Genomic DNA, 27,545 nt, shown 5'->3' on the forward strand with positions numbered 1-27,545 from the left:
CGCGCCCCCAGGCCCGCGGCCCGCGCGTGGGCCTCCCCAGGCGCTCCCCGAGCCTCGGAGCGCACCGCGGGAGGCCCGGCCAAGCCCCGCCCCCGGGCCGCCCCTTCCGCTCGCGCCGGGATCCGCTCGGACGCCGCCACGTTGTCCTGCGCGCGTCCGGCCGGCGGCGGCCCTCGGCGGCCCAGTCGCGCATCCCGGGGCTCCGCGGGGCCGCAGGACCCCAGGGCCGCTGGGCGGGGCCGCGACGCACGGAGGGACGGGGAGGGAGGGCCGCGCGGGGGCCGTGCGCGTTGGGGACCCGGGGCGGGAGGGGCCGCCTGCCCGCGCCGCCCGGAAGCCGCGAGCGGGAGGGCGCGCGGGTGAGCGGGATCCGCGGAGAGCCGGCGCCGGGGCCCATGCCCGTGCGCCCCCGCGGGCCCGCGTCATGGCCTCCGGGAGCGTGGCCGAGTGCCTGCAGCAGGAGACCACCTGCCCCGTGTGCCTGCAGTACTTCGCGGAGCCCATGATGCTCGACTGCGGCCACAACATCTGTTGCGCGTGCCTGGCCCGCTGCTGGGGCGCGGCGGAGACCAACGTGTCGTGCCCGCAGTGCCGGGAGACCTTCCCGCAGCGCCACATGCGGCCCAACCGGCACCTGGCCAACGTGACCCAGCTGGTGAAGCAGCTGCGCACCGAGCGGCCGTCGGGGCCCGGGGGCGAGATGGGCGTGTGCGAGAAGCACCGCGAGCCGCTGAAGCTGTACTGCGAGGAGGACCAGATGCCCATCTGCGTGGTGTGCGACCGCTCCCGGGAGCACCGCGGCCACAGCGTGCTCCCGCTCGAGGAGGCGGTGGAGGGCTTCAAGGTAAGGGCCGCGCCGGGGCGGGCGGGCGGGGCGCGAGCGGACAAAGGAGCAGAGGCCGAGAGGCTGCCTCCTCTCCACCTAGAAAATGGCTGAGCCGGACGCGTGCTTTGCAGCCGTCATTTCCTTTCTCTACGCGGAGCCTCGGCGCGCGGGTTTGCGAGAACCTGTAGCTGCCGAGGGAGCCGGAGCCTCCCCGCCCCCACCCGCCCTTCCCGGGGGCCCCTGTGTTTACCCGCCCCCGGGCCCACGGCCCACGGCCCACGGCCCGAGAGAGACACCCTCCGTCCCTGCCTGACTGGAAGAAGGATATGCCCAAAAGCGCGCGCACACGGACACGCTCACGCTCCGGTCGGATCTCGGATGAGCTCAAACTGGGCGCACCAGCAGCAGGTACCCCGGGCTGTGTGCACCACTGGCAGGTGCCCAGCGCGCAGCCTGCAGGCATTTCCCAGCACTTCCCTGTGCTCCGTCCTGCCCTGGAAGCTCGCGCACTGCCCAGGTCAGCCGCCCCGACTCTAGACAGCACACCTACCAGGAAGCTCAGACAAAAGAAATGAGTGGGTAGCCCTTTGTGAACACAGAGTCAACAGCCTGGCACAAACAGTGACATGGAAACAAAGTATCGACTCCAACAGTTGTAACTACATTGGAGGAGCTAGCGTGCGGCGCGGTTCTGTGTGCTTGCAGGCTGCAGAAGGACAGGTGCAGAGTTAGGTCTGTTGAAACGTGAGTACATCTGTGCATAAGTAGTCACTTCACACTTGTGGTACTTTCAGATATAGTATTTCACTCATACTGGCAGTGTACTGGAGTTCACTCACACTCCAGTAGCTTGGGAAGGTGGTATTTGTGCAGGTCACACATCAAGAAAACGAGAGAACTTCAATCATTTTCTTGGTATACTTCCATGGAGAGCCAGCCACACCTTAACTCTGAGCTTCCTCATCTACTCACCTTTCCACCAAGCCATGCAGTATCTTTCCAGGGACGGGCAGGTGACCCAGCGGTTTAAGATAAACACAGCTGAGCAGGGGTACTGTAATACCCTGTCCCTGGGAATGGCAGTGTAGTCCAGGGGCAGGTGCTCACCAGGGACTTGGCCTCAGGAGTGTGGGTTGTGTGCGTGGTAAGCACGTGGGCCATGCCGATGCCGAGGTCCCTAATCCTGAACCGTGCAGCTGTTTCTGCTTTTCTCAGGAGCAAATCCAGAACCAGCTGGACCACCTGAAAAGAGTCAAGGATTTAAAGAAGAGGCGGCGGGCACAGGGGGAGCAGGCACGAGCCGAACTTCTGGTAAGAGTCCTGGGAATTCACAGGTACTATCATGTTTGTTGGTGGCTCTGTCCTCTGTAAGTCTGAAGTCACTTAACTGTATCCAGTCAGGTCACTCAGAACCTAGGTGTGGGTGACACAGCCCTGGGTGGCATTTGGGAACTCTCCTGGAGAGCCAAGGGATTCCCACATTTTGGAGAGAGAGATGGAAGAGCTGAGGTTGGCACCCCTGTGGATCTGACCTACCAAAAGTTTAACCTGCTTGACTTGTATAGATCAGAGTTGATCCTGGGTGAAATTCCTAGGCACAGCTAGCTTTCCTTGGTGCCATTCTGCAGACAGATGGTGATGGTGGCTGATCCAGTGGCTCTAGCTAGTGACTGACGTGCTCATTTGTAATGGAATGTTTGAAGTTTTTGTTTTGACAACCCAAAAAAAAAAAAGGAGACTTTTATATATATAACCTTATATCTACCATATAGGTGCCTAAGCAATTTTTTTAACAGTAAATAAATTATTAGCAATTCCCAAGAGGTGCTTCCATCTGAAAAGCAAACTCTTAGTGGTGTCTAGCATCATCTTGTGAAATTCTGTCAGTCCTGACCAGGGTGAAGTAAACAACTTTGGGGCAGGGAACTTATTCTCATGGTGCCTTCGGATGCCACCGTCTGTTCTGCCCACACAATCTGCTGAGACCTCACCTCCCCTAGCTTGAGAAGAGGGCAGATGGATGGAGAATCTCCCGGTGTGCCTGAGTGGACTCAGATTATCATGCACACAACCAATGTGTCGTCCTCTGTGGGAAGATTGTCAGAGGAGAATCCGGACATTTGGACATACTTCTTGGCTGAGACAGCTGGGTAGATGGCGTGATACGCCTTCTCTGGGCCTGTCTCCTCTGTGAAATGGGTTTTTAGCAAGGCTAGTACTGCTGTCTCCTTCCCTTCCGTGGTGTGGCGGTGTTTCTCTAGTTGTCACTTGAGGAATTGAGTGACTGGGGAGGGGAGGGCAGAGCTGCTGAAATGTCCTGCAGTGCAAGGGATAGTTCCCTGCCAGGCAGAGTCCCCCCACCAGCGTGCCAGGAGCAGCCCCTTCCAGAAGCGCTGGGTCTTTTTCAGCTTTACTTTTCTGTTTCTGAGGTTGCACTGTGTCATTTATGCCTTTGAAAGACTTTAGGTAAGGAGAGGTGAGACCTTACCAAAAGGATGCGAAACAGGTTTGTGTTCACTCCTCGGTGTGTTGCACAGAGAGTGCTTAGGAAGGTGGTGAGAAGAGTGGGTCATGGGAAAGGTTCTCAGGAAGAGTGGAGCTCAGGACAGGTGTCAACAAACATCTGTAAAGGGCCACATAGTCAGGATTTTTGACTCCGTGGGCCACTTAGTCTATGTCACAACTACTCAACTCTGTCGTGACAGCTGAAGGCAGCATAATATAATATGTGAATGATGGGTGTGGCTGGGCCCCAGGAAAACTTAATTCCCCAGGAGTAAACAAAGGGAGCTTGGCTGACACTTTGTTTAGCAGAGAGCCTCAGGGTTTTGGCAGTGGGAGGTAGATAGAGAAGGAAGGGTAGACTAGTTTTGGCAAACATCTGTTCCAGAAGGGCACCACACCCATAGCCAATGAGGGTAGGTGATGAACAGCCCTGGTGGCCAGAAAGGGGGTGAGGGCCGCACGGGAAGGGCCTTGGTGACGTGGTTGCAGTCATGATGCGAGGATTGAGTGTCCCAGTCCACCCCACATGGCATGTATCTGAACCCAGTCACTTCCCTTTCACGGCTCCTAGTTGCAGGAAAGTCTTGCCCCACCCTGGCCTTCCAGGCAAGGTGTGTTCTCTCTTACCTCTTCTGGCTTCTCCCTCAAAACTTAGGTGCTTTGCCAGACACCATCGTTCACCATCTCTCCCGTCGTTTCTTCTGCCAGGAAAGCGTGTCTACCCTTTGACCACATGGTGAACCCCTGTTTCTCCAACCACACTGTGTGTGTTACATTGCCTCTGTGAAGGCTGTACCAGCTTCTCCCACTGCAGGCCATCCTGTCCTCACTACCTGTGGTTGCATGTGTCATGTGAACCGGGCTCTCCTGTGACTATATTCCTTATTTCTGGGGTAACTCACTTCTCAGCCATTGTGTCTAGTCGGTAAAGCCTGAGACCAGGAGTGAATGAACAGGATGCTTGTTTTAGCATGCCGGGACAAGATGATGAGGTCTCAGGGTAGGTAGTCAGGGACAGACATGAAGGGCTCTAGAAGGGAGCCTTCTGTCCTTCAGTACCCTCCCCTGTCATCTACGCAGAGCCTGACCCAGATGGAGAGGGAGAAGATTGTCTGGGAGTTTGAGCAGCTCTATCACTCCTTGAAGGAACATGAGTATCGCCTCCTGGCCCGCCTTGAGGAGCTAGACTTGGCCATCTACAACAGCATCAACGGTGCCATCACCCAGTTCTCCTGCAACATCTCCCACTTGAGTAGCCTGATTGCCCAGCTAGAAGAGAAGCAGCAGCAGCCCACCAGGGAGCTCCTGCAGGTAAGGCATGGAGGTGTGGAGTGTCCCACAAACGTGGCTCCTGCCAAAAAGTCTCCCTTCCCTCTTTGCTAGGCAGTATGGAGCACCTCCCCCTCCCCGCCCCGGTCAACTCTAGGAGTAACAAGCCCTAGCTCAGCTCTCTGGGCTTGTCAGAGAGAAAACATGCATAACAGAAGTTCCAGTTGACACAACTTGGATCGGTCAGTTGCATTGTCTCACGGGAAGGGCAAGAGGAAGACCTAATGCCTAGGCCTGTCCTGCACCCACACGTGGTCTGATCACACTCTTGACCTCTCTGGGCCTCAGTGACCTGATCTACTCCTGGTGTAATGGGAGGTTCAGCCTACATGCCATTTAAAGATTTGAGTAAAGATACTCAGTGAAATGTCCTGTAATTTTAACATATATGTGTACATTAGCACAGCCACAAAACTGAGCACTGGAGCAGGTGGTTGGCCCAAGCGGTCCCTGTGATTTAAGCTGGGTGTAGTTACAAAGCTGCATTGACCTAACCTGGCAAGGCCACAGGAAATGTGCTGTTGTTCATTGAGTGCATATGAATTGTCTTTTCTGGGTCCGGCAGTATTCTGGGCACTGGGATTAAGTGGTGAAAAGCTGTCCTGAAATGTATATTCTAATGTCAGAGTCAGGTACTAAAGAGAACAGTGGGTGTAATGGGTGTTCATAAATGCCATTAAAAGGGATGATGGCATAGGGCACAGGTCAGCAAACCACTCCACCACCTGTTTTTGTATGTCCTTCAGGCTAAGTGGTTTTTACAGTTTGGGAGGGGTTTTTTTTTTTGTTTTTTTTTTAATAGGAGGAGTGGAGGAAGAGGGGAAGAGAGAATTTTTTTTAAAGATGTTATTTATTCAATTCATTCATTCATTCATTCACTCACGAGAGTGAGAGAGAGAGAGGGAGAAGCAGGTGCATCGCAGGGAGCCCGATGCGGGACTCGATTGCCAGACTGGGATCACACCTTGAGCCGAAGGCTGAGGCTCAACTGCTGAGCCACCCAGGTGTCCTGGGAAGAGAGAACCTTAAGTAGGCTTTATACTCAGTGCAGAAACTATTGTGGGACTTAGTCTCATGACCCTGAGATCATGACCTGAGCCAAAATCAAGAGTCAGACACTTCACCAACTTAGCCACCCAAGGCCCCCTGGTTTTTACAGTTTTAAACGTTTGGAGAAAATCTGAAGATTTTATTTCATGGTATATGAAATTCTATAAAACTCAAACTTTGTTGTCTGCATTTTATTGGCACTTAGCCACTTGCATTCCTGTACATACTGTGTGCATTGTTACTTTCCCACTGCCACAGCAGAGCAGAGTTAAAAACCCAAAATATGTACTATTTGGCTTTTCAGAAAAAGTTTATTGAGTCCTGCTTTAGACTAATAAGAAGGCCTAGCCTTGAGCCTTAATGACCACCAGTATTTAATTGCCAGGGAGGAAAGGAGGAGTTTGCAAAGTGAACACTTGATCAGAGAAGCAGAAAGTGACCAGGAAGGAGGAGTGGACAGCAGAGTCTCATGCAGTTAAGGGCTGACACGCATTTGGTTTAAAGCCACAGGCATTGCTAATGCCCTCAGAAGTGCCACAGTAAACACTTAACACTTCCCTAAGGAACCATCCTAGGGACAGTGGTGACTGGCAGGGTGTGTGACCACTGTAGGAATGGGTGTCTGGGTTAAGGGGTAAGACCATAAGGAGAGGTGGGGATTGTGGGACTTTGTGGGAAGGGATGCTTAAAGAAACAAACTAAACATATTGTCAAAGATCATGTGGGAGGAGAGTCTGTTGTAAGGATCTGGGTGAGGAAAGTCATTGAAGCTGTAAAATTAATGAACTTATCACTAATGTCTGTGTCAGAAAAGATGGAAGGGAAAGGGGACTAGGCACATGTATAGGATGTAGTTTTGGAAGATCTTTGGGAAGAGAGGAGGGTGGGGGGGAGGTGGGGATGCAGGCAGGTTGAGGTTTGGTAGCAAAAACGTGGTAGCTTTTATTGTCTTGACGTGGGAAAGCAGGGTCATCTGTGGCCGCAGAACAGGAATCAGGAAAGTCACTCACTTTAAAGAATAAGGGGAAGTTTTGAAAATACTCTTTTAGAGTATGGGAAGACCAGGTGATTTGTGAGCTACTGGAGGAACACTTGGTCGGTGAACGTCGCCCCAGTCAGCCTTGCTGTGATGTTGTCTTCCATCCTGCCTTCTGAGACCATCACTGCTCTGTTGACGTCATAGGGAAAGCAGGTAGTGGGTGCATTCAGGATTACGGCTTTAGGAGATAGCAGCACTGAGGGTTTTGGTTTGTTATTATAAAATTCACATAAGTTCATCATTTCTAAGTGTTTGACTCAGTAGCATTTAGTAAACTCACAGTGTTGTTTGATCATCACAACTGTACAGGTCTTGAATACTGTTATCACCTCAAAAGGAAACCTTGTATCCATTAAATACATAGTCATTCTTCCTTTCTGCTGTTGTCTCCCCACGTTTGCCTACAAGTACAGTCCTACAGCATGTGGCCTTTTGTATCTGACTTCCTTCACTTGCCATACTTTTTTCAAGGTTCCTCGGTGTTCTAGCATGGATTGATACTTCATTTCTTTGTATGGCTGGATAATATTCTATAATATGGGTAAACACCACGTGTTGTTTCACTTGTGTTGCATTCATGAATTGACGGACATTTGCTTTGTTTCCAAACCTTCTGGCAATTGTGAATAGTGTTCTGTGAATATTAACACCATGATAGGCTTCACCAATTTGTTGCATCATCTGTGCAGGGGATGTGTTCCAGTTTGAGTTTATGTGCTGCCAAAGTGAGCATTAGAGGTTTAAATTTTTTTTTTTTTTTTTTTTAAGATATTTGTGAGGACATTTTTGAACAGATGGGGTCTGTTAAAGAAAGAGGGGTCATGGACATGGAATGAGAGGGAGAGAGATGGTCTTGATCATTTCCAGAGAGTGGTTATGATGGATGCCATTGTAAAAGCAAGCTAATTCCTACGTAATGAAATATTGGAGGCTTTCCTGCTGAGGTGGGGAACAGGACAAGATGCCCACTATTGTCTACCTCTATTTAACATTGTACTGGAGGTTTTAACTAATATAATTAGATAAAACAATTGCAAGCATAGGAATTGGAAAAGACGGGGCACCTTGCTGACTTAGCTGGTGGAGCATGTGACTCTTGATCTTGGGGTTAGTTTGAGCTCCATGTTGGGTGTAGAGTTTACTTAAAAATAGAATCTTTTTTTTTTTTTTTAAGATTATTTATTTATTTATTTATTCATGAGAGAGACAGAGGGTGGGGCAGAGACACAGGCAGAGGGAGAAGCAGGCTCCTCCCAGGGAGCCTGATGCAGGACTTGATCCCAGGACCCCAGGATCACACCCTGAGCCAAAGACAGACGCTCAGTTGCGAAGCCACCCAGGTATCCCAAGACAGTTTAGAAAAGGGTACTCCATTTCCAATTGCAAAAAGAAAAAAGGTAAAGTAATAAGACATTTTTTGTTCTTGGCCAAGATATGTTGACATTATCACATTGTCAGTTCTTTATAAATTAATGTATAAACTTAGTGCAATCCCAACAAAAACAGAACACACTTTTTCTAGAGCTAAACAGATTGATAGTAAGGTTCAGATAGAAAAATAATAGCTGGGAAACTGAGAAAGAAGAGCTGTGGGTGGGAACTGGCACTATTAGACATTAAAATATACACAGTGCCTGTGTAACCAAACCAGCTGGTAACAGCTCAGCAGAAAAACACACATACACACTGTCACCATTCAAAAGACCAGTGTGAAGGGGCACCTGGGTGGCTGTGCATCTGACTCTTGATTTCGGCTTAGGTCATGATCTCACAGCCTCCATGCTCAGTGGAGACTCTGCTTGAAATTCTCCCTCTCCTTCTGCTCCTGTGTGCTCTTTTTCTCTCAAATAATAAATAAATCTTCAAAAGACCAGTGCCAAATTGAAAGAAAATTGTAGCAAATATCACAAATGGAGATAATAGAAATAATATATAAAGAACGTTTAAAAAATTAAGAGGGAGGGAAAAGACAAGTTCTTTAGAAAAATGAGCACAAGATATGAACAGGCAATTTGCAAAAGAACTGTAAAATTGGACTAGGAACTTGCGAAAAAGTGTTCTACTGTACTTTTAATAAGATCCAAATAAAAACCATGCTCTAATACCCTTTTTCCCCCATTAGAATAGAAATTTTTTTTTTTTTTTTTTTTAGCAAAATTTTCTTAATTCAGTACACTGTTAGCAAGGATGTGGGAGAGAGAATCTCATATGCTGGTAGGAAGACAAATTGTTTTGGCAGCATACATGCAGTTAGAATTTTTTTAACACTATTTATTTATGAGAGACACAGAGAGAAGCAGAGACAAAAGCAGAGGAAGAAGCAGGCTCCCTGTGGGGAGCCCAGTGCGACTCTATCCCAGGACCCCGGGATCATGACATGAGCAGAAGGCAGACACTCAACCACTGAGCTACCCCGGTGCCCCCATGCAGTTAGAATTTGACCAAGAATCCTTTCAGGAATTTACTTTGAAGATATATCGACACATGAAAATATGTACAAAAATACATATGCACAAAGTTACTCAATGTAACATTGTAATTGCGAAATATTGGAAAAACCCACCTATCAAACCGAGAATAGTGGTGGAATCAGTGGTGGAATCGACTGTGTGTACATACAGTGGGATGCTGTGCAGCTGTCAAGAGAGTAAGGAAGAGACTCATGAAGTAATAGAGAGTGGTCTCCAGGAGTGGATTGTTAAGTGAAAAATCATAGTGCAGGATCTAGAGTGTGCTACTTTTTGTGTAGGAAAAAAGATAATTGGAACATCTTGTATTTGCTTATTTTTGCAGAGGAAACAGTAGAAGAATAAACCAGATGGGAATGGGGAAAATGGGATGGGAAGGGATAGGATAAAAAGTGACAGATACTCTGTGGCCAAGTTTCAGACTTTTTGTGCATCAAAGTAAATAAGAACAGTGATAGATTATAACCTGTTAAATAAAATAAGAATATATGAGTCAATACTACTAATAAACAGGCAGAAATTACCTTTTTTCTAAAAAAAAAAAAAATATATATATATATATATATATATTATTTATTTTTTTCATGAGAGAGACAGAGAGAGGCAGGCTCCTTACAGGGAGCCCAATGCAGGACTGGATCCCCAGACTGGATCACGCCCTGAGCCAAAGGCAGCTAGCTGCTCAACCGCTGAGCCACCCAGGTGTCCCAAAATTACTCTTTCTGTAGGATGTCGACTAAGTGATATAGAAGGAATTTTGAAGCTAACCAATGACCCTTTAGTAACCATCGTAGTAAAATTTAATTCAGACAGTAATAATCAGTGGATGCTAAGTCTAAGGGAGGAAGTTTATAAAGAATGCCCCATTGACATAGTTTCAAAGTATCAGTTTTGGATTACTTATTAGTTATAAGAGGAAAGGTAGTGGCTATACAATGATCAGAATTGCCCCAGTAAGGGGCAACTGAGTATCATGTACCTTTAGAAGGATATACCACTGGGTGCCTGGGTAACTCAGTTGGTTAAGTATTGGACTCTTGTTTCAGCTCAAGTCTTGATATCAGGGTCCTGGGATTAAGCCCTGCATCAGGCTCCATGCTCATTGGGGCATCTGCTTCTCCCTCTGCCTCTACCCCTCCCCCCTGCTTGTGCGTTCTGTCTCTCAAATAAATAAGTGAAATCTTAAAAAAAAAAAAAGAAGAAGAAGAAGAAGAACATACCATACACCAGTTAAAGATGATACAGCCTGGATTTAATCATGAGGGGAATATCTGACAAACTCCAAAGGAAGGATGATATCCTGTAGAATAAACAACCTATATTAAACCAGTGTCAGTGTCACAAAAGACAAATCAGCCCTAAGGAGCCATTCCAGATATGCATGGTGATAGCTGAGTGTGGTGAATGGTCATGGATTACCGAGCAGGGAAGAGAGTAGCTGAAGATCACTTTATTAAGGTGATTGGTTAAGGGCCTGCCTTTGGCCCAGGGTGCAGTCCTGGAGTCCCGGGATTGAGTCCCACGTCAGGCTTCTGGCATGGAGCCTGCTTCTCCCTCTGCCTAAGTCTCTGCCTCTCTCTCTCTCTCTCTCTACGTCTATCATGAATAAATAAATATAATCTTAAAAAAAATAAGGTGATTGGTTAAACTAGAGTATGGACTGGGTTAGATAAAGGTTTTCTTAGATCATTGATCATTAGATCCATGTTCCTTATTCTGGATTGAATAACTACTGTGGTTATGTGAGAAAATGTACTTATCCTTAGGAAAAACACACAGAAGTATTAATGGGGCAAAGATACAGCATAGAATGTAAATAGTGATCTCTCAAATGGTTCTGCATATAAATGTGGTTATAAAATCTGGAAAATTGGGGATCCCTGGGTGGCTCGGCGGTTTGGTGCCTGCCTTCAGCTCAGGGTGTGGTCCCGGGATCAGGTCCCACATCAAGCTCCTTGCATGGAGCCTGCTTCTCCCCCTGCCTGTGTCTCTGCCTCTCTCTCTCTCTCTCTCTCTCTCTCTCGAATAAATGAATAAAATCTTAAAAAAAAAATCTGGAAAGTCTGGGAAGGGGTATCCAGGAGCTCTGTACTAGCAGCTTTTCTGTGTATTTGAAATTATTTCACAATAAAAAGTTAAAGCAAGCTGGACAAGTAGGCAGTTGTGGTCTGAGGGTGGGATACTGGAGTTTGGAAATTTGAAATCGTGAGATCCTGGGCCAGTGGGGCAGAAGCAGGACAGAGGAGATGCTGGGAGTGCAAACTGTGCATCTCACTTTGCTCACCCTGACTCTAGGTCCTGGGCTGAGTTGTGGTCCTTGTCTCCCTGGCTTTTCGTAGGAGGGCCAGCTGGTTCCTGGGTTTCCAACCAACATCTGAAGGAAAACTGAAGCTACGAGGTCTCATGGTTATCTTTTCCTTTCTCTTGTAGGACATCGGGGACACACTGAGCAGGTACGGTGTTCTCTCTCTCCAGTGCTCAGTCACACAGGAGGATGTTTCCCTTAGACTCATAAATCCTGAAAGGAGCCAGAGAAGGACATCTGACGAGAGTGAAACACAGCCTGCCCGTCTCTGGACCAAGTCACTGGTGTGCAGAGAGCTGGATGGACCACAGTTCTGCTTAGTAAACTCAGGAATTACTGACAAACTGCGGGTGAATGAGTACCTGTGATTTGTGAGGACACATCTGTGGAGAGCAAAGGCTCACACAGAGCTGGCCAAAGTGCAAGGGTTTCAGAGTCCTCTCCCCAACTGTATGATGGGGAAAATATGGCCTAAGAGGAGTGTGGGTGGCTCAGAGTTGCAGAATCAGTGCTAACTTACCTGATACAGGCTCCTGTTCTCATTCCTTCTTGGCTGTGTGATCTGATGGGGACGGGGAGGAGCGGGCCAGATGCCAAAGTTCACCTGTGTTTGCAGGACAGACAGGGGCCCATGGGCTGGGGTTTGGTGCAGCAGCATCTACAGGGGCAGAGGCTGACTTAGAAGGAGCTGAACTTTCAGATTGTTTAAAACACTGCACAGTACAAGCCCTCCAGAGAAATGAGCTGGGCCAGGGCCTCATAGATAGAGTAGGTTGGCTGGGAGTGCCACATGGAGAGATTCTGGGGTAAAATCGAGGGTTTGAGGGAGATGAATTGGAGCGTGTCCAGTCCCAGCCAGATGGCCCCAGTGATCCCTGCCCTTACAGTCACTGATGCCGGTCCAGTTCTGGCCTGACATGGGGAGATAGACCCTTCAGAGCCCAGCGTTTTATGACATTAATGTTGGGGTCTGGCTGTATGAGATAGGAAACCAAAAATTTCGTTGGCTTAAAGCTGAAACATAATTTCAGAAATTGCCACCTGTGAGGAAGGTGCAGGTGTAGGTAGCCAGGGGCGGAGCAGGGAGTTTCCTTCTTTCCGCTCTCCTGCTGTCCTTGAAGTCCCGGTCCAGGATGGTTGCTGGAACGCCAGCCAGCATGAGGGTGATAAGTACGTCACAGCACGCTCCCCCTGAAGTAGGCTTCGCAGATTGTCATGAGACACTCCTTCCCTCTTACTGGCCAGAGCTCAGTCACAGGGTTGCATCTAGACGGGGCAGCCGTGAGCGCGGTGTAACTTGGGAGATGGGAGATGGGATATTGGGGAGGCAGCTGGCAGTCATGGATCATGGACCCCCTGAACAGGGTGGGTGCCAATCTGCCTGAAAAGGGTTCTTACCTCTGGATTGTTGCCCACCATGAAGCTCAAGGACTTTGTCATGGAATCTTTTGCTTTCTGGCACGGTCAGCCTTCTATTCGGTTTAATTCAGTAAACCTTTTTGAGGACAAGCCATTTGAAAATCCATGAGCTAGGTCCTGTTGGGGGAATGGAGATGAGGAAGCTGTTTCTCCTGCTTTTGTCCAGAGGATCACAGTCTAGGCAGAGAAGAGGGAAAAGGCTGTAGGGGCTGCTTTAAACACTGTTGGTCATTTTAACCCAGACTTTGTCTGGGCTTCTGAAGTCATAGGGTTAGAGGAGGGGAGGGATTCACTCCTTTTTTTTTTTTTTTTTCTTTTTTTTTTTAGAGCTGAAAGAATCCGGATCCCTGAGCCCTGGATCACACCTCCAGATCTGCAGGAGAAAATCCACATTTTTGCACAAAAATGTCTGTTCTTGACGGAAAGTCTGAAGCAGTTCACAGGTAACAGGAAGATAGGGATCCCTTAGGGGAAATGCATTCATGCTCTGAATATCTGTCTTGCTTGCCTGTCCAGCCGGATATGAGATGCAAACTGAATGTCTTCTCTTCTCCACTTAGAAAAAATGCAGTCAGATATGGAGAAAATCCAAGGTAAATTTCTATATTTCCTGGGCTTTTGATGTTGAAGTTTCCTGGGCAAGTGATCATCTACTTTAAAGGTGCGGGAAAATGAGAAGGAGTGACACCATTGGCTAGCCTTCTCTGATCTGCTTCTTCCTTTTGCTTTAGTCATCTCAATTGATAGTCTTTTTTTTTTAATTTGAAGTCAGTGTACTCAGTTCTCAGTCTATATTGATGGGGGTGAAAAACAGCAACCCAAAAATTAATTAATCCAGAATTTGCTTAATTCTTTTCTAATTGGGAAAAGAATGAACAGAAACTCTCCTAATTGTGTTTCATCAGAGCCGGTGTTCAAGGTTATAACTTGCTGAGTCCCTCCTGCTCATGGGCATTGGTGCTGACCAGGGTGGGGGGTCAAACAGCCCCCGGGGGAGTAATAGCAGGAATCAGGCCACCCTGGGCCACTGCTGGCTCTTAGGAAGGATTCCACACTGATTTCCTCGTCTGCAAAAATGAGGAAAAGAATTGTTCTTACCTCAAGAGGTTGTTGGGTTAAGTTCCGAAAGCCTTGAGAATGGAGCCTGACATATACAAACATAAATACAAGGTTTATTTAAGTAAAGTGGTTTGGGTAGTAAAGGGAAGCCCCTTCTAAATGTAAAATTTTCTGTTCATGAGCCTCATTCAGTTAGGAGTTGGTTATATCCTAAGTGCTGAAATTCCTAGACAGTCCAATGGAATCTGAAACCTTCACATGTAGGCAAACCCCCTCTTCTTTGTTACAAATGACAAATCCCCATAATCTCTGCTGTTTCCTGTATGTTGTATAGACTAAGACCTTCTTTGCAGTTTATCTTTCCAGATACATACTTTTTTGGCCTCTAGCAACATACGTAGGGGACACTCCAATGCCTTCCACAGGCAAACAAAATAGGGAGAAACTGCCCTAAATACAGTGGGTAATACCGGAAGTGGTCAGTTCAAGCGTGAATTCCCTTGAATTTGAATCTGGCCTCATTAATTTTTCCTACTCTCCCCCCACCTGAAAGCCTCATGAGGGCTTATTTGTGAACATGCTTTGTCCACTGCTCAGTACTTCTTGTGTCAGTGCTGGCATTTGCCCTGGCGTGGTGGTGGGTATCGCCCACGGAGCCACCCAGCCCTTAGAACACAGGTGGCTTCTGAAGGCCAAGAGTTGTGCATGAGAAAAACAGCAACCCAAAATGAGGTGGATTGGAAGAGCATTTCACTGGAGGGTGGATTCCCTGACCTTGGTTCAGTTTGATCCCATTTGCTACCAAAATTCCCTGTCCCTCTTCCTGTAGAGCTCTCGGTTGAACGATGTTGGGTCAAGAAATCAGTATACAGCTGACAACAGGAATGCAGGGCTGATGAAACTGTAGCTTTGTGGAGACTCTTTTTTTTTTTTTTTTTTGTGGAGACTCTTAATGAGAGTCTCTGCTCAGGTATCTCGGAAATACTCACTTGGTGTCTGTTAACTACTACTCTCTTGTTCTTTCAGAATTGAGAGAGGCTCAGTTATACTCAGGTAGGTGATGGAGATAAAACCATATGGAAACAGGAATAAAGGTCCTGAAAACCTAACTACCATTATGAATGATTTGGGAAATTGCCTAAATTGGGGTTCTTTGGATTATGTATGCAAAAGTGATAAACAGCAACCACAAAAATACTATTGATTGTTTCCATGTGTTGGCAATATCTTTGCCTCCTAAAATACCTCAAGGCCAAAGCCAGGGACCTCTGAAATAGAAAATCCAGCTGAGGTGCTTGAGTAGGAATTGCAGCCCCCAAAAGAGGAGCACTGCTATAGGGCATCGTTCCTGTGCTTGGGGGAGGGGGTAGGTCAGAGCCTCGGGGCAGCCCCTCCCTGAGCTGGGGCAGGAGCTGAGCTGTCCTACCCCTTGACCATCAGTGTCACTGAGGGGTCAGGAGCCTGAGTAGATCTGTGGTCCCAGAAGTCTTCACATCTTAGGTATGTACTTAGCACAGTTCCATGGAATCCTCCCCATGAAGGGAGGCATACAGCAGGTCTTCCAATGGTGTCCACCACTGTGACCCATATTTTGTTCTAGTAAGTATGAGCTGAATACCTTGCATATGACCTATACCGTCTAGCATCATACAGGGCTCTGTGGGGGGAACAAAGCATAAGACACAGTGTGTGATGGGAAGTACGCGGCATACCCAAAGGCACAGGGCGCTGCTGTACACAGGTTGTTGAACCACAAATCTACGATCTGGGGCTCCTGGTTATCAGTTGCTTTCGTGAACCTTTCATGGAGGCCATTTAGCCTGTCTGAGCTGTGGTTTAGAGAGAGAATGTTTTAAAGCAGGAAAGTACCACATGACTGCAAAATGCTGTCATACTGATCACCCAAGTACATGACTCAGATGATAGAGTTTTAGGTTTAAGGGAGAGAGCATGTGATGACTTGGCTGGTTGACAGCAGCTTTTTGAGAAAGATGTGGGTGTTGTATTGGACATTAGAAAGAGATGAATGGGGTTTGCATGTGCTGAGTAAAGATCTCATGGAATGGAGGATATAAAAGACTGCTTTTCTTTTTTATAAGATTATTTATCTTAGGGTGTGTGCATGTGGGCAGAGGGGCAGAAGGAGAGGGAGAGAGAAACCCAAGCAGACTCCAAACTGAGCCCAGAGCCTGACATGAGGTTGATATCATGACCCTAAGATCACAACCTGACCCGAAAACTTAGAGTTGGACACTCCACCAACTGCACCCCCCCCCACCCCCAGGCACCATTAAAAGAGTGATACGGGTTTGTAGTCGCTTATCACATACCAAAGGCCCAAAATTTAAGTTGAGAATTCAGCTTATAATGGATAATGTGAGTTAAGATGTTAAAAGGAAGGGAATGGAGGTAAAATCTCAGTACTTTCAATATGTCCTGGTTTAGAAAGGTAGTCAGCTAATCCAAACAATACTTTTTGGAATGTCAACTCCAGGATGAATTTCACAAGATGAATGCGGTCTATTGTGGGGCATTCATGTTCTCCTCTTACAGGAGGCAGAGAAGAGCTGGGTGTCCTCTAGTGTGCTTTCCTGGCCCCTGGCTGACTGTCCTCCCCTTTCCCCTGTGTGTCTCCACAGTGGACGTGACTCTAGACCCGGACACAGCCTACCCTAGCTTGATCCTTTCTGACAACCTGCGGCAGGTGCGGTACAGTTACCTCCAGCAAGACCTGCCTGACAACCCTGAGCGGTTCAATCTGTTTCCCTGTGTCTTGGGCTCTCCATGTTTCATCGCTGGGCGACATTACTGGGAGGTAGAAGTGGGAGATAAAGCCAAGTGGACCATAGGTGTCTGTGAAGACTCCGTATGCAGAAAAGGTGGAGTAACCTCGGCCCCCCAGAATGGATTCTGGGCAGTGTCCTTGTGGTATGGGAAGGAGTACTGGGCTCTTACCTCCCCGATGACTGCCCTACCCCTGCGCACCCCTCTCCAGCGGGTGGGGGTTTTCTTGGACTATGATGCTGGTGAGGTCTCCTTCTACAACGTGACAGAGAGGTGTCACACATTTACTTTCTCTCATGCCACCTTCTGTGGGCCTGTCCGGCCTTACTTCAGCCTGAGTTACTCGGGAGGGAAGAGCGCAGCCCCTCTCATCATCTGCCCCATGAGTGGGATCGATGGGTTTTCTGGCCATGTTGGTAATCACGCTCATTCCATGGAGACCTCCCCTTGAGGAGGTGAACTCAGGCCTAGAGGGCTGTTGGCCATGATCCTACCCCAGGCATAAGGTGTCTTGTTGCCTTGCCTTTTCCTGCTTATCACAGCTGGATGTCCTTCCCACTTTCTCTGCCCCTGCAGTGGGAGACAGGGTGTCCACACTCTGTACTGTCCTTTCCCTCCCCATGCAGATGGTCAGATGTAAGGAGATCAAGATGGCCCAGAATTACAAACCAGATGTCCACCTTCAGTGTTTCCAACACTTTTGGTTTTACCCATTACTGGAGGGGATACAGAGTATGGATAATCCCTGGAGAGCCATTCAGGACCCTTCACCGTGGCTCAGCCTGGCTTCCTCTGGTCCAGCCCCACATAGTGGTCGTGGATGTGTGCTGTTCTCTGGACCAGGGCTCCTTTCTAAGAACCTAGAGTGGAACTACCTGGCCCTGTCAGCATGTCTCCCTCTATCCCAATTCCCATTCACTGTAGTTTTATTAACTCCATTAAAGAGGCCTGTATGTGTTTTGATTAGTTAACAGTTATTTTACAATAATGGTGGGAAATGGCCTTACCTCTGTTATGAGATAATGTTCTAATCAATGTACTCTTTGCCTCTGTATTTTTTCTGAGGGCTCTGTTGCTCCCTTCATTCTAATGAAAGGTGTATCCTGGTGTCAGGTGCACGTCATCCAGGATAGTTTCCTGCCAACACCGTCCATTGTTCCTAGATCCCCTCCCACTCACATATGTGGACCTGACAGTTTGTCCCTGCAGTGATTCTGAGGCACTATTCCAGGGACTCATTGACTTTTTTGCCTTCTTTTCTCCACTTCTTTGGGGAGTGGGGGAACTGACCTTTCTAATACGTGCACCATCAAGGGGCATCCCCATAGCCATTGGGTCATGGGGTGTTCTGGGGCCAGAAGGCAAGGGCAGATCACTTCAAGCAAGCCCCCACAATGGCTTAGTCCTGCTTCCCTTCCGGTACATGACCCTCTGTTTGAAAATAAAGTGAGTGTGGATGTTGTTTACATTGTTGTTGTTGTTGTTTTTCTTTTTTTTACATTGTTGTTGTTTTCTGGGTCTTGGTAGGATTGGGTTCATAGAGGTTGGGGGTGGGACTGGAGGGGTAGTTAAGGGTGTTGATTTCCCCTATGGGTCCAGAATCCTGTTTGGCCAACATTAGACTTCAAACTGGATGAAAATACTACTTTGCAGTACTATCTACCACTTCCTAATGGTGCTAAGAAAGCAGTTTGGCCATCCACAGCCTATAGCTCTGTGTTGGTTAATCTTGTAATTTCAGTAGGAAAGAGCTCTCTCAAGTCCTTTTTATAACTGGCAGTGGGATGTTGCAGCAATGCTGGGTGTAGGTCAGAAGGTCCAGAACTGGCTTCTAGCCCAGAACCACCAAGCTAAGCCCCTGGGGACACAAGGGTCACCATGTGCTGAGGAGGCAAGATTGGGCTGAGAGAACAGCTTTGTTCCAGGGATTTGGATCTTTCCTGCTTCTGGACATGGCCTCAGAAGACAAGATTTTATGGTCTATAGTTTGTCCTATACAGACCATGGAGGTTCCATGGCTGAAAATCATGAATTGGTGAGATCATGTCCTAATTTATTCTTCCATTCATTATGTAAAGTGAAATCATGTAAGAAGGACCTATAAAGAGGGGCTTCCATGAGGATATAGTGTATGTATGTGAAATATATAGACGTGGACCAAGGCACACAGTAGTTTGTGAATGTTCACAAGCCTACAAAGTGGGTACTATTGCACTATTTTACAGTTGCAGAAACGGAGGTACAGAGGAGGTAAGTGGCTTATTCAAGGTGCACAGCTAGGGAGCAGCAGAACCAGGATTCAAACTAAGATGGAACACTTGACCACATACACCTTATCCTTCCCCTCAGTATCTATTATGCTTTTCTGCATGAGAAGGCTGAGCATTGACTGAAAGCCTCAAAGTGCCAGTCCACTGACCTGCTTTCAACAGGAAGTGTCTACTTGAGATGTAAGGGTCTGCAGCTGGAAAGTTGGCTGTAGAATCCCATTCAAAACTCTTATTCCAGTCCACTGGGGCAGAGGGGGAGGAATAGGAGCCCACAAAGAGGACATCTTGGAGGTGTCCAAGAACATGTGTCCCGTGGCGTGGCATGGCCTCCCAGCCTTTGCTGCCAGTTTGGAGCTGTCTCCAGGCTATCTTGGAGGGGCTCACCAGGGGCCTGCTGTATCCCCAGGAGTCCCAGTGCTCTAGGAGCAGCATCTTGATGCATTTTTTAAAAAATATTTTATTTATTCATGAGAGAGAGAGAGGCAGACATAGGCAGAGGGAGAAGGAGGCTCCTCGCAGGAAGCCTGATACAGGACTCCATCCCAGACCCTGCATCACGCCCTGAGCTGAAGGCAGATGCTCTACTGCTGAGCTACCCAGGTGTCCCTTCTTGATGCATTTTTATTAGCAGCAGCTAGAGCTGTGATAAGTTTGTTGGACTCAACACTACTTCCATTGTAAATGTGGACGTGTTTCCAGAGTAAGCATTCTTAACCATGCGGGGTGAGTGTCAGAAGACCACATACCTTACAATACCTGTTTTATAACCTGAACAACAGGACAGTGATGACCAGTGGGGTGTGTAGAAGGATGGCAAAGAGGTGCAGGGAAGCGTTCATGTTATTGGTTATCTTCTGGTTCTTGTGGGTTCATAGGTATTTTATAATTATTTAAATTTTTTTAAATTTTTTTTGACTTTTATTCATTTATGATAGTCACACAGAGAGAGAGAGAGGCAGAGATACAGGCAGAGGGAGAAGCAGGCTCCATGCACTGGGAGCCCGACGTGGGATTTGATCCCCGGTCTCCAGGATCGCGCCCTGGGCCAAAGGCAGGCACTAAACCGCTGAGCCACCCAGGGATCCCTAATTATTTAAATTTTTAACTAAAAGAGATAACCCTACCATTTGGGATCCTCATCCCAAATGAAGTTGTAAATGATTCTAAATTTACTCCTGCAGAAAGATAAGCAACATCTGAATTCATAGAATGAGGATTTGGGCCCCTTTAGGCAAACATGGGGCCTGGTACCATCCTTCTGGCTCCTGTCTGGTTCTTTCCTCAGAACATCTGAAGCTGTTAATTACACACTAAGACTTCAACAACTCATTCTTCAGACTTTACTGCCCTAGGATATTACTGTGTGTTTTCAGCTGCTGATAGTGGCCTGGCGGGAAGATAGGAGCATCTTCCCCAACCAGACAGAGAATAAAAGGAAACTGAACATGGCCCTGCTCCTAGGATGTGCACAATTGGGAAGATGAGAAATACTTGGGAGAAGTGACTAACAAGTAACAAGTGCCATGACACTGAAAGCCAATCGCTGTCATTACAGGAAATAAGCCACTTGTCAATGCCCTTAGTTATCTGCGATCCCAGCCAAAGACTGTGAACAGGAATTGCATCTCTTCCCAGCACTGAAAAGTTTCATTCTTAGTGTACTAATGGTGGGTATGTTGCCTCTTCACTAATGAAGGACAATGATTCTTTGATTCAAATGACACAATTACCCAGTGTTGGGTCCCCCAGCTGAACTTGACTCCCCAGGAGGATACAAGGGAGCATGGCTTCCGTTCTTGGAAAAGTTAGTAAAGTCAGTTAAGAGGAAAAAATAACATGAAAAAGGAGCAGACAGCAACCAAAGCTGATGTGTGGGCAAGGGAAATGTGCGCTGCAGACCTCCCTGTGAACAGCCTTGGTCTGAGGAGGCTGGATCCTGGGGCATCACTTCTTAGGCTGACACACCAGCATTCATGGGTTCAGGCCTGCAAGAAAAGTTTTACTTGATTGTGTAATTAAATCACAACACCCGGGCACCTCCTCGAATGCAGGAATTCCGCCTGCGTTGAGGTCTCAGGAATGGGAAAGCTCTGCCAAACCAGTGTAATTACTTGGGAACTAGTTTTGCTAGGGTGTTAGCAAAGTGGTCTGGATTTCAAACTCTGGACAGTACTTGGATATGACCGCAGTGGCTCAGTTACATTTCCTTGTCCCAACTGGAAAGAAAGCATAAATATCTCAGATGTGGCTTATTTGTGGGCTTAATTTTACATTTGGAGTTTGAAGTGTAACCAGGGCATTTGAAGGTAACTTTGAGGTACATTCCTCTCTATCCCCTGATTCCTCATTCAGAAGATTTGTCTGGATTATAGTGTTGCATACAATTGCCACGTCCAGTTTGGGGTTTGTGATACACAAGAATAGAATAGAAATAGAGGTGATAACTTATTTTAGTGTATGTAGAGATTTCACATTTCTCAACTTACACTTTTTTTTTTTAACTGGAAAGAAATATGCCAAAGAATTAACAGATGCTTTTGATGAGATTATGGAGGATTTTTCCAGCTGCACTGAATTCTTCACAATGGAGACCTTGAAGTACACACACAAAAAAATGAGGGAAATATTGAGTGAACTCCCTATAGCATCTCCTGGCTTCAACAATCAATTTATTGCCAACTTCATTTCCAATATAGCCTCATCTGAATTTCCACTATTGCTGTTACTCCAAAGTAAATCCTGGACATGATAATTAGAGAATCAGATGTGTTTATGAGCTTTGCATAAAATACTCATTTCAAGGTTGGGAGTGGAGTTAAATTCTTTCTTTTAAACTGGTATGGACCACTCCTGTCAGCTTGTTTTCATTTGAGTCCTCTCTACCCTTTAATATTTTCAGGTCTTTCAAAATCCCTCTTGTGGAAGATGTTTTCATAAAAATGTAAGATGGGGGAGTCCTATTGCACAGTAAATGTTAGTAAATAGTAAAAATATTCATATAATTATACCTCACTTTATTCCAGAAAGGACTTCAAGCCATTTAAAACATAAAGTCAAGGTAGCAGGAGTTCAATATGCCATAAAAGTATACTAAATGCTACCCACATGTTTGTTTTTAAAGATTGATAAGGGAACCTTGTTAATTTTATAGCTCATAGTTTCTATGAGATGAAAATTGAGTTTTAAGGGGCTTAATGAGATTAAAAGAGAAATTACAATAAAAGAATTTCTGCCTGGGTTCTTGGTAAATAGAAACTATCACAAGGGTTTATCTTTCATATAATGAGTTTTGCAAATCAATAAGGAAAGATGAACACATGAATAAAAATTTGGTAGGCGATTTGCAAATTTACAGAATATGAAAATCCTTCAAACACAATGTTGAAACTCATTAATAAAGCCATAAAATAATGCCTTGCCACCTCTCACCCATTAAAATGCTTTGTTGTTGAATCACAGTACCAAAACTAGGGATTCCACTTCAAGAAAGGTAAGGAAATAATTATGGATATTGAAAATATCTACAGAAGAATGTTCTTTACAGCATTGCTGACAAGAGTAAGAAATTAGAAATAATCCAATGTTCAACAGTACCGGTTTGATGTGAGGTGTCTGCAGTAGCTTGCAATCAGAAAAACAGTAATAATTACAAATTTTTAGGAACTTGAAATTGCCACATCTAGAATCATTTCTGGGACAACTTCCTTCCCACAGAACTACAGCTTATGAAAGTACAGCAAATCTCACACCTTTGAAGGAGGAAAATTAGGGTGAGAAGTGGCAAGGCATTATTTTATGGCTTTCTTTTTCTTTTTTTTTTTTTTTTGGAAATATTTTAGGGGAAAATGAGCAAATCAAACTTTTAGGAGCCTCGAATCTCAAACTTTTAGGAGCATCTATTTACTAAAATACACATAAGACAACCTTAAAGTTATAGTATGAATGAGGAATACAACATAGATCAAAAAATTTCCACTTTCTTACAGAAAAATATAACCTAACAATGAAACACCATTTTTTTACTTCCCAGAAAAAAATGGCATGGTTTGTTAAGTGAATTTTGAATGAGGCCTAAAAATATTTACCTATGCCACCTATTTTGAAATTTTTATCCATAATTTCATAGTGTTGAAATTATGGATGAAATGTTTCATATTGTTGAAATACTATGAAACACATAGTGTTCCGGTTGTATCATCACTAAAAAAATGTTTAGCCCCTAAAGCAGTATTTACAGTAAATCTGGTATGAATGTCAAAAGAAAAAAATTGTTTTAAAAAATGGTGCAAAAGCATTTTGATTTTAGCACAACATATCGCAGAAAAGAATATGAATACAAGTTTGCAATTTTATGTATACCTCCAAAGAGACTGTCACTGACCACAGTATTTACATTGCTATATTAGCAATGAGGATTTTTGGGTATGTTTTTAAGGGCCACATAAAAATAGGTTCAAGGAACAGATTAAGTTGAAGTCCTAGATTAAAATGTTTGGTTTAAAGAATTGTCTACAACAAATTTCATGTTTATGTATGAAAAGTTATATAACCTTATATGAAAATGTCATTATTTTCTACACTATACTAAATGTACTTCCTAAGAGGAGAAAAAATTAATATCTAAAATAAATTAAGAAAAATAAATAAATAAATTAAGATTACAAGACTATCAGCCATCCTTTGAACTCATCTATTTACACAAAGTATACACATTTGTTTCATTATTAACCGTAAAGAAATGAGGTGGTGACAACTACCTTTTGCACATCATCAACTCACTTTCGCCACAAGTGTGTCTTTGGTGTGAGTGTATAAGACCTAGGTGTGCCCACCCCTCATCACATCACCCGCAGGTTTATTAAGAAGATGAAGGTGTATTTTTCTTTCTTTCAAACAACATCCCGAGCAGACCGTAAGTAGCCTGAAATGATAAAATACTTAACTGGGCCTTTAGCTATGGACACAGATTGCTAAAATGTAAGTTATTTGCCCCAATTATCACATCAAATAACAAAGTCAGCCATAAAGCAGGCTGAAAAGCATGAAGCATTTCACGTAAGTGCGTCTTTCAATCCTTGAATTTCTGCAGAAACATTGTAACCACCATATAACGTGAGAGGGATACACAGAATCCAGAGGTTGCAGCTGCAGGTCGATGCTTCACAGGTGTCTCTGTCTGTGAACGTCTCCCCTGCGCAGCAGGCTCGTGGAAGACCACACAGTCAATTTTCCTTTTTTTTTTTTTTTTCTTTTTTTTCTTTTTTTTTTTTTTTTCAAAGCCATTTTCTATTATCAAAAGTAGGTGTGTTGGAACCTGGGAGTCTGGGCATCTAAGACAGGGCCTAGCAAACTCCAATTCCTTCTCTTTTCATTTAGGACAGACCTAACCTCTGCCTTGCAGAGAGAAAAACGTTTTCGTGTGAAAGCAGAAAATAACCCGTCGGGACGGGACGTACCCAGTTTCCTCGGTTTCCTCATCAGATCCGTGTCCCCTGTGAGCTCGGCCCCACCCTGAGCGGGGAGGGAATTTATTGTCAGGCCCAGACGCCCCGCGAGCCGAGGAAGTGGGGGAAGCCCGGGCCGGAGGGGAGGCGCCCGGTCCCTGCGTCTCCGGCCGGCCAGGTGCCCTCCAGGGATCAGGACTCGGGGCCGAGAGAGGACCCGGACCCTCCCGCAGCCTCTGCCCCGGGCCTGCCCCTGCCGCGACCCCAGCTGCGGACCCAGCTGCGGACCCAGCCCCCGCACAGGCGCACCTGGCGCAGGCGCTCTCGGACGCACTCCCGGGAGGCCGCGGCCGCACCAAGGGGCGGGGGCCGAGCTACGTTTGTTCTCGTTTCCCTCGGCGCCGGGACCTAGGCGAGGCCGAGAGGCGGGTCTCCCCCAGCGCGCAGGCCGACCTCCCTCCTCCTCCCCCGGCCGGCCGGGCCGGGTCCCGGGCGCCGCCTCCCGCGAGCGGCTTACGTCACAGGAGCGCCACCGCGCCACATCGACTTTAGCAGAAAATCTCCGCTCTTCCGCAGGGTGTCAGGATGGCCGAGTGGTCTAAGGCGCCAGACTCAAGCTCCGCTTCCCCGCTGGGGATTCTGGTCTCCGAATGGAGGCGTGGGTTCGAATCCCACTTCTGACACATGCTTTTTTTTTTTTTTTTTTTTTCTCCTCCAATTTCCTACACATGGAGATCAACCTGCTGAGAAGTCTGACCAACGTCTAGTATTAACGAACGTAAAGATTTCTTACAGGGACTGTTAAAAACACCGAAAATGTGAAGAGCGAGAATATCGCGATACGTCTCGAAAGCCGAGATCTCTGGTGCAAGACTTCACAGGGAAAGCCCCGAGAGGAGGGCATCCGTGGCGATATCGCGAGAGAGCTGAGAAGCGCGCGAGGTTTGCGGCCCGTCCCGCACGCGCTCTCCGTGGCGTCGGCGTCCGCGTCGGCGTCCGCGTCCGGCGCATTGGTTTTGTCTTCTCGGCCCACGCCGGGCGTCGCGTCGTCCGTTTTCTGGGGTAGGGCCAGAAGTGTGCACCTTCCTCCTTCCGGTTCTCTGGTGTTCGTGTGCTTTCCCTGTGTCTGCGTTTGCATGTGTGCCCTGGACACGGCTTTCTCGAGACACTCTGTTCTTTGACGTGTCTCACTCGGGTTCTCGCCCCCTGAACACCTTCCTTGGAGGAATCGCGAATCCTCCCGCAGGGCGACGGCTCCCACTCTATGCACCCGCTTTCCCGACGTATTGAAGGTGCAGTCACCGCTCGCCCAACACATGCTTCCTGAGTGCTTTCCACCTGCCGGGGAGGCAGCCCTGGGCGGCGGCGATAATAATATAAAATAGGATAGGATAAAAATGTGAATTTAAAATAAAATAAGTTTCTGCCCTTGTGCTTATATTACAATGCAGTGAACTTTGGTTCTGCCGCAGGAACACATTCCAACATTTCCTTACTTCTCAGGAGAAGAATCTTGAGATTAAATGTTTAATGCCGGCTCTAGGAGATTCCGGTTCCAATGGCTGTATGTTTTTCTGTCATCGTGGCCACTCATGACTCTGCTCATCTCACCGTTAATTTATACCAATCTCAACATGTGAGAAGCTGTGCAGGTATCAGCAGACATGCATCGTGGACAAGACCCAACCATCCCATCTGAATTCAGATGCTTTCATGTACCACCAAACAGACTCAATCCCTGCAGCACATAAATCAGCTGTGGTTAAGTGAAATGCGAAATGAAATATAGAAACTTGGTGAGGGGAAAAGAAACTCATTCTGGCAAGATTTCTACTACTATTACTAAATATACATATATATAGCACATAATACATCTTATGTATGTATAACTACTGCCCTCATAAGATCATTTTCAGAGGAGCAGAAACAGGATTTCTGAAGACTGGAAGAATGTGTAGCTTCTTTTGGAGAACTGGGTGAGTTAGAAAAAGACAGGAAGATAATACAAGAGAGAGGTAAGAGTAGCTGGTTCACCTGGAAAATTCTAGAAGAAAAAAAATAAGGCTGTTGTCATAAATGACTTTTCATATATCTGACATATTGGATTTTAAAAGGTTAATTTTACTTAAAGATTTATTTACTTATTAGTAAGAGACACACAGAGAGAGGGAGGCAGAAGCAGAAGGAGGCTCCATGCAGGGAGCCTGACACAGGACTTGATCCGGAATCTCCAGTATCAGGCCCTGGGCTGATAGCAGCACTAAACCGCTGAGCCACCAGGGCTGCCCTAATTTTACTTTTAAAATTAATACCAAAAAACATGATTACAGAATTTTTACAAAACTACTTAAGTGGAACTTTCCCCTTCCTGTTTCACTCACTTCGATTAAATGCCTTTTAGAATTATTGGGAAGATACTTAACTTGCTTCACTCTCTTCTTTGTCCTCCCCTTAGGAAGAAAAATCTAAGAGTAATAGTTTTTCCTTCTCTGATCCACATTTTGGGTGGCACTAATATTCAGCTGTGCTTCTATGGTCTCTTCAGCTCTTTGCATTGGTGGTTTTACAGAGTACTTGTGCCTTCACACAACTGCTAGGCAAATGAGTCTACTGGGTTCCAGGTATAAACATGGGAAGGAGTAGAGAGAGCCCATTTTAGTTTTAGATCCAAACCATGTTCTTCAGTCTATGTTTGCCAGCAACAAGCTGGTATTTTGCTTCTGTCATTGGTGTAAACTCCTTGTTGCCAAATTGTTAAAGACCATGTTAAAATAAAAAGGTAAATTTATGACTTTCATACAAATGAAAATGAGTATGTGTTGAGAATAACGTAACAACTAGTAAGATGTTACAATTGGCTCAAAAGAAAATTCAAAGTACTACCCATTTATAGACAATCTGGAATGCTGAAGTAACTTTGCAAGTTGATTTTTTTAAACTGTCCATTTCCAGGGCAATGATCATTTGCATTCCACTGGACACAATTCATTTGCATTTCTGTGGTGAAAATCATTTTCACTGTTACCAGTTTCCTACGACTCAAAGAG

General features: G+C 46.3%; 1 protein-coding gene, 1 long non-coding RNA gene and 1 other non-coding gene across 4 annotated transcripts; 2 read left to right on the plus strand and 1 right to left on the minus strand.

Annotated features, from left to right (window-relative positions):
* Positions 1-314: 314 nt before the first annotated feature.
* TRIM27 (tripartite motif containing 27) lies at positions 315-18,250 on the plus strand. The gene is made up of 8 exons (XM_077885886.1): positions 315-844; positions 2,042-2,137; positions 4,412-4,642; positions 11,648-11,670; positions 13,269-13,384; positions 13,502-13,534; positions 15,027-15,053; positions 16,640-18,250. The coding sequence occupies exons 1-8, from the start codon at positions 425-427 to the stop codon at positions 17,233-17,235; spliced, it is 1,542 nt and encodes a 513-aa protein (XP_077742012.1). The 5' UTR covers positions 315-424; the 3' UTR covers positions 17,236-18,250.
* A 1,241-nt stretch (positions 18,251-19,491) lies between these two features.
* On the minus strand, positions 19,492-25,750 carry LOC144306490 (uncharacterized). Of its 2 annotated transcripts, XR_013373575.1 has the most exons (3): positions 23,902-25,750; positions 21,541-21,646; positions 19,492-21,039 (listed from the first exon to the last, which is right to left on the minus strand). It is a non-coding gene; the product is annotated as an uncharacterized LOC144306490 (long non-coding RNA). The 2 variants fall into 2 exon arrangements; XR_013373574.1 differs by having other exon boundaries at positions 21,541-25,750.
* On the plus strand, positions 25,078-25,181 carry TRNAL-CAA (transfer RNA leucine (anticodon CAA)). The gene is made up of 2 exons: positions 25,078-25,115; positions 25,136-25,181. It is a non-coding gene; the product is annotated as a tRNA-Leu (tRNA).
* Positions 25,751-27,545: the final 1,795 nt, after the last annotated feature.

The sequence above is a fragment of the Canis aureus genome, chromosome 37 (assembly GCF_053574225.1).
Source record: "Canis aureus isolate CA01 chromosome 37, VMU_Caureus_v.1.0, whole genome shotgun sequence".
Taxonomy (NCBI): domain Eukaryota; kingdom Metazoa; phylum Chordata; class Mammalia; order Carnivora; family Canidae; genus Canis; species Canis aureus.

Bases quoted from the DNA above. Each gene is read 5' to 3' on its own strand.
- TRIM27 (XM_077885886.1), top strand. From the start codon at position 425: ATGGCCTCCGGGAGCGTGGCCGAGTGCCTGCAGCAGGAGACCACCTGC. The intron at 2,138-4,411 runs GTAAGAGTCCTG...TCATCTACGCAG, and splicing joins AGGCACGAGCCGAACTTCTG to AGCCTGACCCAGATGGAGAG. The intron at 4,643-11,647 runs GTAAGGCATGGA...TTTCTCTTGTAG, and splicing joins CCACCAGGGAGCTCCTGCAG to GACATCGGGGACACACTGAG.